Raw genomic sequence first — 13496 nt, 5'->3', positions numbered from 1 at the left:
GTAGTGATACTGCCTCGGAAACCCAAGGAGGGGTCGCTATGAGTCGGGGTCGACTCGACGGCACATAACAACAACAACAACAAAGTAAGGGTAAATAAAAACCGTATGAACCTGGTCTGACTGACCCACAAATTTTTAAAGACACAGTTAGACACTAATCTTGTTTGTAACCCAGGGACTGCCTGTTATCAGATTATGCAAATTTTTCAACTTATTTGGAGATCCATATCACATAGCAACCACCTTATCCTCATCATCCTTATGATAAGTGTTCTACTGAGGTCCTACAATGTGCAGGCATGGTATTAGGTAATTGATATTCATTATCTCTAACAAACATGCAAAGTAGGAATTATTCTGGTTTTACAGAGAAGGAAAATGAGACAGAGAAATGACTGATCAAAGACATGTATTTTATATACGGTAAAAACAATATTTGAATTCAAGTTTGTCAGGCTTCAGAGGCCTATGCTATCAATTGTGTTAGCATGCATATTTGGTGGGATTAAGTTATGAAAGAAAATATATGCTAAAGAAACGTTGATATGATTAACTGAAATTAATGCATCATTTAGAAAGCCTAACTGAAACTACAAAGCCTAACTGAAACTACAAAATAGTAATCCATTATCCTATTCATAGCATGAAAACACAGCTAAATTTCCAAAATTTCCTTGGTATGTAGGACAGATGCTGGAAAAATCTCAACCTAAGCAGAACTAAGTGATTAATAAACTCAGCCTATACTAGGGTGTAACAGCTCATTAGAATACATTGTTGAGCATACATACCCAATTTTGTGGTATAGTTAATAGACCACATTTAGATTTTTTTTTCCTAGCTCATATAAAGTAAAATATTCACAAAAAAAGTTTCATCTGACAAAATAGCTTGCATTTTTTTGAGTATCTACTATGGATTTGAACATTCTTTCATTACTCCTCATACAAAAGTAATGAAATAGACACTTTTAATGTTTTCACTAATAAGAAAACAGACTCTGAGTCACAGAGCTAAAGTGGCGGAAATCTATTAGGCCCCAAATGAAATTCATAAGCATCATGCAGCATAATATTATATATTTGCTGTAGTTGAATATTCATTAATAAATACTTAGTGAGACAATACATTTTATGGTAATCCAGTCTATAAAAATTAAGTTAAAGGACTTATACTCTTCTTTGAAAACAATATAAATTGGAAAAACATTATTCAAATTCTAACATTTCTAAAGACATAGAAAACAAAACAAAGACAGACCAAAAACCCAAACTCACTGCCTGAGTCAATGCTGACCCATAGTGACCTCTGTTGGGTTTCCAAGGCAGTATGTCTTCACCGAAGTAAACTGCCCTGTCATCCTTCCATGGAGCAGCTGGTGGGTTTGAACCGCTAAGCTTCTGGCTAGCAGTCAAATGCCTCAGGCACTATGCCACCAGAGCTCCTTCTATAGAAAACCAAACTATGTATCTGATAGAATGTTGTAATAAAATTATTAAATCAATGCTTAAGGCACTTGACTGCTAATCAGAAGGCTGGCAGTTCAAACTCACCAGCCACTCCTCAGAAGGAAGGATGGGCAATCTACTTCCATAGTGATACCACCTCAGAAACCCAAGGAGGAGTCACTATGAGTCGGGTCTTACTTGACAGCACATAACAACAACCACATTTAATATTATGAACTGGAAATAACTTGATCATTTTATATTAAAAATCTGGTGTTTTATTAAGAAAAAATGTGTATTTTGAAAATTTTAATTTATCAGTAGCTATAAAATTAATAGAAACAACAAGAAACTTAAAACATCACACTGAACAATGCTTATATGGCAAAAACATTACCTGATATAGGAATGGGTAAGTTCATACTTTTTGACATAAGCAAAATACGACAGCTATTCATTGTGAAAGATTCTGAATTTAAAAAGGTTGTACAAAAAGGGTTACCTGTGCCTTTTCAGTACTTGTAGGATGGAGCTGTCGGTCAAACACTTTCTTTACAATATCAAGAAAAAGACATGTAACAACCATGAGGATTATGGCAAACCAAGCAGAACCACTTGACAGGAGCTGAATAAATACAAAGTACATATTCTGGGATCCCAAAAATGGCCTGCAAAGAAAAAATGTGGGCTCAACATGGAAAATGAAACATTTAAACCAAGACATCATGTAAACCTACTATATTTGAAAGAATAATTATAAGAATACCACATGAAAATGTTCAAAATTTTAAATCAGTATAATTTAATTAATTGAATAACTCATGAAACAATACAGACCTGGTTAAAAATATAATATGATTTAGTTACTTTAATGACAACTATAGTCTTTATTATAAGGAGAGTGTTAGATAGTTGATTAGGTAATTCTACTTTATCTTAGTGGTAGAAAGGTGGTAAGGAATGTGTAGTGATATATTAATGTAGTAATACTGACTTAAGAGACTGAGGAAAGTAAGAAAAAGTATGTAACGCTATTTTTTGCTGAGCAACTAAAGGAATGATTACCCAAATCTTAGAATGAAAAACTCTACTCAGAGTCTCTTCTTGAAAAACATCGTTTTAAAATAAATGTATTCACACACACTAGTACTAGTTAATGTCAAGATACTTTTTTGTACATTTTTGTATATAATCTTTCAAAAGAATATGGGAAAATATAGAAAGATGTGGAGAAATAAAGAGGATTCCAAACAGACAAAACAAATGACATTCCTAAGGTTCTTCTTATGATCCTAAATGGAAGTTAATGTTTAGCTAATCTAAATTTTTTTGTCTAATTTCAAATTCTTTTTTTCACTTGGTATAGGGATCAAATGCACAGCAAGCAAATGTAATATAAATTCTACAAAGGAAAGACTTTACTTGTCCATCATTTTCTAAGGAATCTTAAAACTCCCTGTGCCAAGTTGGATCCGACTCATGGTGACCCCTCCTTGGGTTTCCAAGGCAGTATCGCTACAGAAGTAGATTGCCCAACTGTCCTTCCGAGCAGTGGCTGGTGGGTTTGAACTGCTAGCCTTAGGCACTACGCCACCAGAGCTAAGGAATCTTAGGAGAGCTATTAACTTTTAATCTTTCAGGGTAGCTATGAATCTGATTGTACCAATAAAGATGAAGCAAACTATTTACCTTTGAGAAAGAAGTTAACTTATGCATCAAAGTCTAATGTTCTTTGTGACTGATTTTACCACATATACTAGTAAGTAATTCAGAAGTAATATATTCGTGTAAACAACATTAACTGTGGAATATGATAAGCTGGGGTTTAAATCCTATGGTACTTTCTTTTTAACCTTGCAACCTGGGGGTTTAGATTCCTCATGGAAAACATGGAGGTAAGATCATTATGATGAATAAATGTAATATCCTGTAAAACATTTGCAATGTAGTGTATTCAATAAATGTTAATTCTTTCTCCTTGTTAGTAAGATTAGTTGAAAGAAGTGTTTTTATAAAATAAAGGTCTCAAAACTATTCTGAGCACATTTTATTTATAATATAATCTATCACAATATATATTTGTTATATATATTGAATTCATACTTTATATACTTGAATTCATATAATTAAAATACAATATAGTCACTTACCAGAGAATCCCTCCATAAAACAAGGAAAACACAAAATAAAATATAATAGACCCCCAGGTCACAAGATGATTGACCCAAGTCCAGAAGTGAGTTTCCAAAGCCATCTGAAAAGACAAACATTAAAAACATTTAGAACTATAAAGCTATAACTTTTGCTTTAACTTTTAAAATAAAGCTTTAAGAATAAAATGTATTAATTACAAGTGATTTAGAGTGCCATGCAGAGTCCCTCAGAAAATAAATAGTAATGAAAGGGTCCTACTATGAAACTGAGTAATTTCAAGCGTATACTATTTCTCTTCCGAGAGGTCAAAACCCTGCAATTTCCAGGGCCTAAGAGAAACTGTGTTGTCTTGCATTATATATAGAGAAATAAACCTTGATATGGCCACAAAAATTAACTGAGCCTTTCTAAAATAAGGAACTCACAGAAGAATTTGACAAAAACAAAAAGAATTATTAAAATACCAATCAGTGAAAGTATTACTGGAAAAACAAAACAAAACAAAAACCTATCTATGGCCAAAGAAGTGAGGAAAATTTACTAAACATAAGCACAAAATTTGTCCGTATTTCTAATTTCAGTACTATACCTTTACTGTGACTGTAATAACCATGACTGTGAAGACCAAAGTTCCAAATGTCCAGTTTCCAAACATCTAAATGGAAAGAATCAACTATTATTGCATTATAAATCAATGATATTAAACCAGACATAAGGCAAAAAAGCAATTTCATATCTCTACTAAAAATCACTTGTATTATTTATGCCAGTTATATTTGAAATCTGTGATGTTTTTGTAGTTTAGAGTATGTAAGAAGAAACACTGAAAAGCAAAATTATGATGATGATTAGGTACAATGATGTTTTAGATAATATTATCAGACTGGATACCCACAGACATGTTTAGAATTGTGTTACACTCTGTAAATGTATGTTAGAATGATGTAGTAGTTAGTGATTGCTTTACTCCTGCCACATAGGAAAAGTTATAACAAAACCCTATCCAATCAGAACTATTCTCTGAAACCATTGCAACAGAAGTTCAGCAGTTCACCTGCCAATGAATTTATGGATAAAGCATAAACAGAACAAGAAATCACACAGAAAACTAAAACCTGAAAGGAAAGATAACGCCAATGGAATTATTAATCAAAAGATTCACTTAAATGCCATCAATGCCACTTACTCAAGTTTGAGAAATGTAGAATCTGAAAAGAATGTCAGGAATTTTATTTTCATACACAAGAAAGTAACAAAAACCTTATATAAATTTAGTTTTCAAATAATAATTTTTGACATTCGTTTGGAAAATTATTTAAATAAGTGCTATTCATGAGACAAAGTGTACGTGAACTGCTATATGGAAAGTGAATTTGCTCTGTAAATTTTCACCCAAATCAAAATAAAAAAAAAAAAAAGAAAGTGCTATTTAAAATCACAGTTGTAAGATAAAAAGAAAAGAAAATCGTCGTTGTTTCTAAAAATCAGCATAAACCCAAACCAAACCTGCTGCTATCAATTCTATTCTGACTCACAGTGACCCTACAGGACAGAGTAGAACTGCCCCATAGGGTTTCCCAGGCTGTGAATCTTTATGGAAGCAAATTGCCTCATCTTTCTCCCGCAGAGCACAGCAGATGGTAGGTTCAAAATGGTGACCTTTTGGTCAGCAACACAATGCTTTAACCACAGTGCCACTAAACTTTTTAAAAATTAGCACATTACTTGACAAATTATTTAACCTCTTTGCATCTCACTTTCCTTATCTGTAAGATGGAGATAAACTGCATAGGTTTCTATAAAAATTAAGATACAGGAAAAACACAGGGTGCCTGATATATAATAAAACCAAACCAAAATTTATTGCCGTTGAGTAGGATCCGACTCATAGTGACCCCTCCTTGGGTTTCCGAGGTGATATTTCTACGGAAGTAGATTGCCTAACCTTCTTTCTGAGGAGCGGCTGGTAGGTTTGAACTGCCAGCCTTCTGGTTAGCAGTCAAATGCCTTAGGCCCTACAACACCAAAGCTCCAATATATATAAAATAAGCAATCAATAAATTAATCAGTATTAACAATGAAAAATCAATGAACATTCCTTTACTTGAGAGGATTTATGTCAAGAGGGGAAAAAAAAAAAAGGAAAAGTCATACTGCTTATTTTCCTACTTTTATCACCTCTAGAAATGAACCAGAAATAGGTCTCAGCTCTTACAGGAGCATCATTCTCACCTTTCAGGGCTATGGAGGCAGATTCTGCTGCAACTAGGGGACCTGGGCCTGAAAGTGGCAACAACTACACGCTGCCTATCCCTCAGGAGCCAGTTTTACTGGACCCTGACTGGAGGCTAGTTACGTGATATCTTCCTTAGCAGCAGAGGAAGATTTAGGGTTCCTTCCTGCATAGGTTCCATTCAAGGCCCTGAATACATAGGAAGGAATATATTCACAAGAACTTTTTTGGTAGTAAAATTAACAAACATAATGTATCTTAAGTACAACCAATCAGTTAAGCCTGCTGTCTCTTTCCATTCCAATGTTCCCTTGAGTAGGCTGGTAATGAAGTGAGTAGCAAAGGGCATTTTTGAGATTGGGCTAAAGAGAAGTTGAGTTGGGCTTACATTTGATTTCGTTTAGTGAGATACAGTTATGTCACTCTACCACCTGTCTGTCAGTTTGTCACATTATGGTGGCCACTCCTCGGAAGGAAGGTTGGGCAATCCTACTTCCGTAGTGATACTGCCTCGGAAACCCAAGGAGGGGTCGCTATGAGTCGGGGCCGACTCGACGGCACATAACAACAACAACAACAGCATGATGTTAGAAACTATGCTGTTGGTATTTCAAATAGAGCAGGGTCACCCATGGTGGATGGGTTTCAGTGGAGCTTCCAGACCAAGAAGAAAGGACCAGCAATGTACTTTTGAACACTAACCAACAAAAACCTCATGGATCGTAATAGAGTAATGTCCAACACGGTGGTGGAGGATGAGCATGCCAGGCTGCATGGCACTTCCCAACAGCTGTAACAATGGACTTAAACATACCAATGATCATGAAGATGTACAGGTCTGGGCAATGTTTCATTCTGTTGTACATAAGGTTACCATGAGTTAGAGCTGACTCAATAGCAACTTAGAACAAATTAAAAAACTTATGTCACTCACAGTCACTTTCAGATATACCTGTTTGTATTTGTAATTCTGTGCTATTTCTTCCTTACAGTGGGCCTGCCAAAATGTGTAAAATTTGTTGTTGCTGTTAGGTGCCATCGTGATGGCTCCAACTCATAGAACCCTATGAACAACAGATCAAAACACTGCCTGGTCCTTTCCCATCCTCAAAATCCTTGCTATGCTTGAGTCCATCGCTGCAGCCACTCTGTCAGTCCATCTCATTGAGGATCTTCCCCTCTTTTGCTGACCCTCCACCCTACCAAGCATGACATCCTTCTCCAAGGAATGGTCCTTCTGACAACATGACCAAAGTAGGTGAGACGAAGTCTGGCCATTCTTGCTTCCAAGGAGCATTCCGGCTGCACTTGTTCTAGGAGAGATTAATTTGCTCTTTTGGCAGTCCGTGGTATTTTCAGTATTCTTTGCCAAAACCACAATTCAAAGGTATCAACTCTTCTTTGGTTTTCCTTACTCATTGTCCACTTTTCACATGTATATGAGGTGAATGAAAATACCTTGATTGGGTTAGGTGCAACTTAGTCTTCAAAGTGACATCTTTGCTCTTTAAAGCTTTAAAGAGGTCCCTTGCAAAAGATTTGCCCAGTTCAATATAATGTCTGATTTCTTGACTGCTGCTTCTATAGGTATTGATTGTGGATCCAAGTAAAATGAAATCTTAGACAACTTCAATCTTTTCTGATGAAGACCAAAGAGTATAGTCTTCAATATGGATTATACCTCAACATAAAGAAAACAAAAATCCTCACTGTGTAAGGCTTAGACTCCACTAAACTCAGATCTGCCCCTGCTCAGGAGAAATAGATGCTCAAAACACTTTCTATCCCAAATGTCTGTTTCCTGGGTCACTTCTTCTGAACTAATTTGTTACCTAATTATTTAATCAAGTCAAATTTTTACTCTAAGTATATTATATGCCAAACAGCATGACAGCCCTTGCAAATATATTAGTGATAAGATAAAAGTCTCTATACTCATGGAGCTTACACATAGTGTAGGAAACAGACAGGTGAGGGAGATAGCACTTCATTGGCTAAGAAGGCCTAGTCAAACCACTGATGTTTCAACAAAGACCTGAAGGAAGTCAGCCACGTGACCCTGTGAGAGAAAAACATTCAAGTAGAGAAACAAAGTGCAGAAACCTTATGCAGGAACAAATTAGTCTGTTCAAGAAACAAAAAAGCCAGTGTAGTTGGATTAGAGTGAGCACAAGGATGAGTGGTAGGAAATACATCCAAAAAGTAGAAGAGTCAGCTCACAGTGGGATTTTATAAAGAATGTGATAAGAAGCTACTGGTAGATTTTGAGCCAGGTAGACATGATTTGCATCAGAAAATATTGAAAAATATGGCCTTGGTGATAGAAATGTTGCTAGAGATCACGTAATAGAACTTTACAAGGCCAACAACTTATTCATTGCAAACACCTTTTTTCAGCAACACAAACTGCAGCTATACATGTGGACTTTGCCAGATGGAGTACAAAGTAATCAGAATGACTACATCTGTGGCAAGAGGTGATGGAGAAGCTCAGTATCTTCAGACAAAACAAGGCCAGGAGCTGACTGTGGAACAGACCATCAGCTGCTCATACGCAAGTTCAAGAAGCTGAAGACAATTAAAGGAAGACCATGAGAGCCAAAATATGACCTTGATTATATCCCTCCTTAATTTAGAGACATCTAAAGAATAGATTTGATGCACTGAGCACCAATGACCAAAAATTAGAGGAATTGTGGGATGACATCAAGAACACCACTCATGAAGAAAGCAAAAGGTCATTAAAAAGACAGGAAAGGAAGAAAAGACCAAAATGGATGTCAGAAGAGACTCTGAAACTTGCTCTTGAATGGAGAATAGCTAAAGCAAATGAAAGAAATGACAAAAGAGCTGAACAGAAGATTTCAAAGAGCAGCTCGAGAAGATAAAGCCAATTGTTATAATGAAACATGCAAAGACCTGGAGTTAGAAACCAAAAGGGAAAAACACGCTCAGCATTTCTCTGAAATAACTGAAGAAAAAATTTAAGCCTCTAATTGCAATAATGAAAGATTCCATGGGCAATATGTTGAATGATCCAGGGAACATCAAAAGAAGATGGATGGAATATATAGTCACTACACCAAAAAGAACTGGTAGATGATCATCCATTTCAGGAGGTGGCGTATGATCAAGAACCAAGGGTACTGAAGGAAGAACTCGAAGTTGCACTGAAGGAATTGGTGAAAAATGAGGCTCCAGGGATTGACAGAATACCCATTGAGATGTTTCAACAAATGGATGCTGTGCTGGAGGCACTCACTCAGCTATGCCAAGAGACTTGGAAGACAACTACTTGGCCAACTGACTGGAAGAGATCTGTATCTGTACCCATTCCATAAGAAAGATGATTCCACAGAATGTGGAGATTATCAAACAATTATCATTGGTATCACATGCAAGTAAAATCTTACTGAAGATAATTAAAAAATGGTTGCAGCAGTATATTGACATAGAACTCCCAGAAATGCAAGCTGGATTCAGAAGGGGACATGAGGAATATCATAGCTGATGTCAGATTGATTTTGGCTTAAAGCAAAAATACGAGAAAGATGTTTACTTGTGTTTTATTGACTATGCAAAGGCATTTGATTGTGTGGATCCTAACAAATTGTGGATAACATTGAGAAGAATGGGAATTCCAGAATACTTAATTGTATTCATGAGGAATCTGTACATGATCGGAGGCTGTTATTCGAATATAACAAGGGGATACTGCATGGCTTAAAATTGAGAAGGAAATGCATCAGGGCTGTATCCGTTCACCATACTTATTCAATCTGTATGCTGAGAAAATAATCTGAGAAGCTGGACTATATGAAGAAGAATGTGGCATCAGGATTGGAGGGAGGCTCATTAACAACCTGAGATACACAGATGACACAACTTTGCTTGCTGAAAGTGAGGATGACTTGAAGCATTTACTGATGAAGATTAAAGACTACAGTCTTCAGTATGGATTACACCTCAATATAAAGAAAACAAAAATCCCCACAACTGGACCAATAAGTAGCATCAAAATGAATGGAGAAAACACAATCAATACCAATGGAAGCAGCAGTCAAGACATCAAAAGACGTACTGCATTGGGCAAATCTGTTGCAAAAGACCTCTTTCAACTGCTGAAGAGCAAAGATATCTCCTTGAAGACTAAGATGAGCCTGACCCGAACCATGGTATTCTCAATTGCTTCATATGCATGTGAAAGCTGGACAATGAATAAGGAAGACCGAAGAAGAGTTGATGTTTTTGAGTTGTGGTGTTGGTGAAAAATGCTGAAAGTACCACGGACTGCTAAAAGAACTAACAAATCTCCCAGAAGAAGTGCAGCCAGAATGCTCCTTGGAAGCAAGAATGGCGAGACTTTGTCTCACCTATTTCAGTCACGTTGTCAGAAGGGACCATTCTCTGGAGAAGGGTGTCATGCTTGGTAAAGTGGAGGGTGAACAAAAGAGGGGAAGGGCCTCAAGAAGATGGATTCACACGTTGGCTGCAGCAATGGGCTCAGGTATAGTAGGGATTGTGAGGCTGGCACAGGACCGGGCAGTGCTTCATTCTGTTGTACAGAGGGTTGCTATGAGTTGGGGATGACTCGACAGCACCTAACAACAACAACAGACATGATTTGATTTTCATTTTAAAAGATCACTCCAGCAACTGTATGGAGAACAGACTATAGCAAAGGGAAGAACAGAAGCAGGACCAAGAAGGACCAAGAAGGTTACTATGGTCTAGGAAAGAGATGGTGATGATCTGGAGTGTGGTAGAAGTAGAGATAAATGAAAGACTCAGGATATTTTGTTACATTAGAATCAATGTTGCTGCATATGGATTGTGATGCCTAAACTTGGATTAGAAGGACAGTGGGCTGGCAGAAGATGAAGAATTCTGTGAGCTAGGAAAACTCTATGAGGCTTCTAAGATGCTCTGGTGGTGCTGAGGGTAAGGCATTTGGCTGTTTACCAGGTCGGCAGTTCAAACCTACCAGCTGCTCCACCGATGAGACAATCTACTTCTGTAAAGATTTACAGCCTTGGAAACTCAAAGAGGGTTGCTACAAGGCAGAATCAACTTGACAGCAGGGGGGCTGGTTTGTTTTTTTGGTATGAGGCTTCTAAACGTAGATATGTCTGAGTCTGGGAAGAGACTGCAGAGATGCAATTCTGGGAATTGAGTTTTCAACATGTAAACAAACAAACAACCCCCGCCCGCCAAAAAAAACCCTCACTGCCATCCAACTCATAGTGACCTACAGGGCAGAGTAGAACTGCCCCTTAGGTTTCCAAGGCTGTAATCTTTATGGAAACAGATTGCCTCATCTTTCTCCCGCACAGCAGCTAGTGAGACATTTTGGTTAGCAGCTAAGCGCTTAACCACTGTATCACCAGGGCTCCTTTTTCAACGTAATAGATAGCATTGAAAACCCTGAGAAGGATGATGTCACCTGGTATATAGAAAAAGAAGAAAAGAGGACCTAGGACTCAGCCCCAGGCCACTGTTCCATTTAGAACAGTGGGAGGTTATTTTGCTTCTCAGGGGACATCTGGCAGGGTTTGGAGTATTTTTAGTTGTCACAACAGGGATATATGTATGTATGCTACTGGTACCTAGTGGTTAGAGGTTAAGAAAGCTGCTAAACATTCTACAATTCAAAGGACAAGCCCCACTCTTGCCCCAACAAAAAATTATCTGGCTCAAAATGACAGTGTGCAGAGGTGAGAAACCCTGATTCTGAGAATAGGAAGAGAAGACTGAAAAAGAACAGGAAGTAAGGAAGCCTAAAGAAAGTGGTGTTATAGAAGCTGAGAGAAGATAATAAGGCAAGAAAAAAAGCTCCATAAATTGTGCCCAAAAGGTAAGTTCATAAGAGGTGAGACAGGTCTTTGTATTTAGCAATGTACAGGTTGGCTGGTGACCATAAAAGCATGGCTTTAATGGTAGTGCTGGGGATGAAAGTCTCATTGGAATTGGTCCATGGGGGAATAAGAGGCCAGGAAGCAGAAACAGTAAGAAAAGATAACTTCTTGGAGTGCTACTCTAAAGATACAGAAAGAAATATAGCCAGAGTTGGAAGCTGTGGGTTCAAAGAAGCCTGTGTATCTGGGTTTTTTTGTGGTTGTTGTTGTTACTAGAAAATGGGAGATCTTAGAGCACATTTATACACTTGAGGATTTTGATGCAGAGAGAGAGAGATAATAATAGAAAGACAGGATAACTGCCTAAGCCGAGTCCCAGGTTAAGAAGACAAACCAAAAAACCAAACTCATTGCCACTGACTCAATTCCAACTCATACTGACCCCCTTTGGGTTTTTGAGACAGTAAATCTTTATGTAAGTAGATTGCCCAGTCTTCCTTCCACAGATTGGCTGGTGAGTCTGAACTGCCAACCTCCTGGTTAGCAGTCAAATGCCTTAGGTACTACAACACCAGAGCTCCTTAAGCAAGACAGGATTTAAGAATAAAAGATTAAAACTTTTTATGTATCATGCTTAACTATACATCTATTTATAAAAGAACTGTCTTCCCTAGAGTTAATCAGTTATTAAATTAAATTCTCTTGTACAAATTATCTCTTTATTATAGTTTTTAAACATATGACTGACTGCTGTGATAGTGTAAGAAGCAAGGTCTGTTAGATACAGGTATAACCAAACCAAACTCACTGTTATCAAGTCAATTCTGACTCACAGCAACACTCACTGGGTTTCCAAGGCTTTAAGTCTTTACAGAAGCACACTGCTTCATCTTTCTTCTCTGGAGCAGCTGGTGGGATGGAACCATCCACCTTTCGGTTAGTAACCAAATGCCTTAACCATTACACCACTAGAGCTCCTAGATACAAGTATACAAACCAAACCAAACTCACTGCTGTCAAGTTGGATCTGACTCATAGCAATTCCTCCTTGGGTTTCTTGAGGCAGTATCACTACAGAAGTAGATTGCCCGACCTTCCTTCTGAGGAGTGGCTGGTGGGTTTGAACTGCCAGCCTTCTGGTTAGCAGTCAAATGCCTTAGGCCCTATACCTAATTCTGTATTAAATGCCTGCAATATTGTTAGTACTTCAAATATTTACTTGATAAATAAATGGACATATGAGGAAATTATATAATAAACTAGAAAATAAAAAATTTCTGTCACATAACCTTTCTATTCTTTATCTACCTAAAGGAATTAAATTGTCTACATGTTCTTGAATGACCTGATGGGCAATTACAGTGGTTAATCATTCAAACTGAAATAAAGGATGCTGCATTCTTTGAGGAACATAGATAAAAAAAATAGTGTGTTTCTAATCTTAACACAGAGCTCTTACCATTTGATGGTTAGGTTTCAACAGCTGATGACATGTATAGCATGAAAGAGAAATTATTAAGGACAGAAAATAAGGGCAGAAACAGTTAAAAATTCAAGAAAAAATAGGAAATATTGCAAAAAGGCTTATTTTTCTTTCTCCCAAACTTAATTTTTTCATCTCCTCAGTCTACCTTATATTGCTAATAATTTCTCTCCAACTAATCTGCAAATGATCCATACCCAGAAGGCTAGGTGAAGGAGTGAAGAATTACTTTCTCTTCCTTCTTTCCTTCTCATTTAATTTTTAACATGTTGAAACGGTGCATAGTGTATTTTTCAGAACAATACCGAGGATCTGCCATTTCC

The 13496-nt window shown here is 37.2% G+C and overlaps 1 protein-coding gene across 1 annotated transcript in view; it reads right to left on the bottom strand.

Moving 5' to 3' along the window:
* The window catches only part of ATP11B (ATPase phospholipid transporting 11B (putative)), a 124583-nt gene that overhangs the window by 18033 nt on the left and 93054 nt on the right, over positions 1–13496 (bottom strand). The window contains exons 26-28 of the mRNA XM_042780284.1: positions 4192–4257; positions 3599–3702; positions 1951–2116 (exon numbers count right to left, since the gene is read on the bottom strand). Of these exons, the coding sequence (XP_042636218.1) occupies positions 1951–2116; positions 3599–3702; positions 4192–4257 (336 nt within the window). The remainder of the gene's footprint in view (positions 1–1950; positions 2117–3598; positions 3703–4191; positions 4258–13496) is intronic.

This window comes from Orycteropus afer, unplaced genomic scaffold, assembly GCF_000298275.1.
Source record: "Orycteropus afer afer isolate SDZICR_OR568_19922 unplaced genomic scaffold, OryAfe1.0 scaffold00032, whole genome shotgun sequence".
In the NCBI taxonomy this organism is placed as follows: Eukaryota; Metazoa; Chordata; class Mammalia; order Tubulidentata; family Orycteropodidae; genus Orycteropus; species Orycteropus afer.
This window is presented reverse-complemented; position numbering and strand designations above follow the sequence as displayed.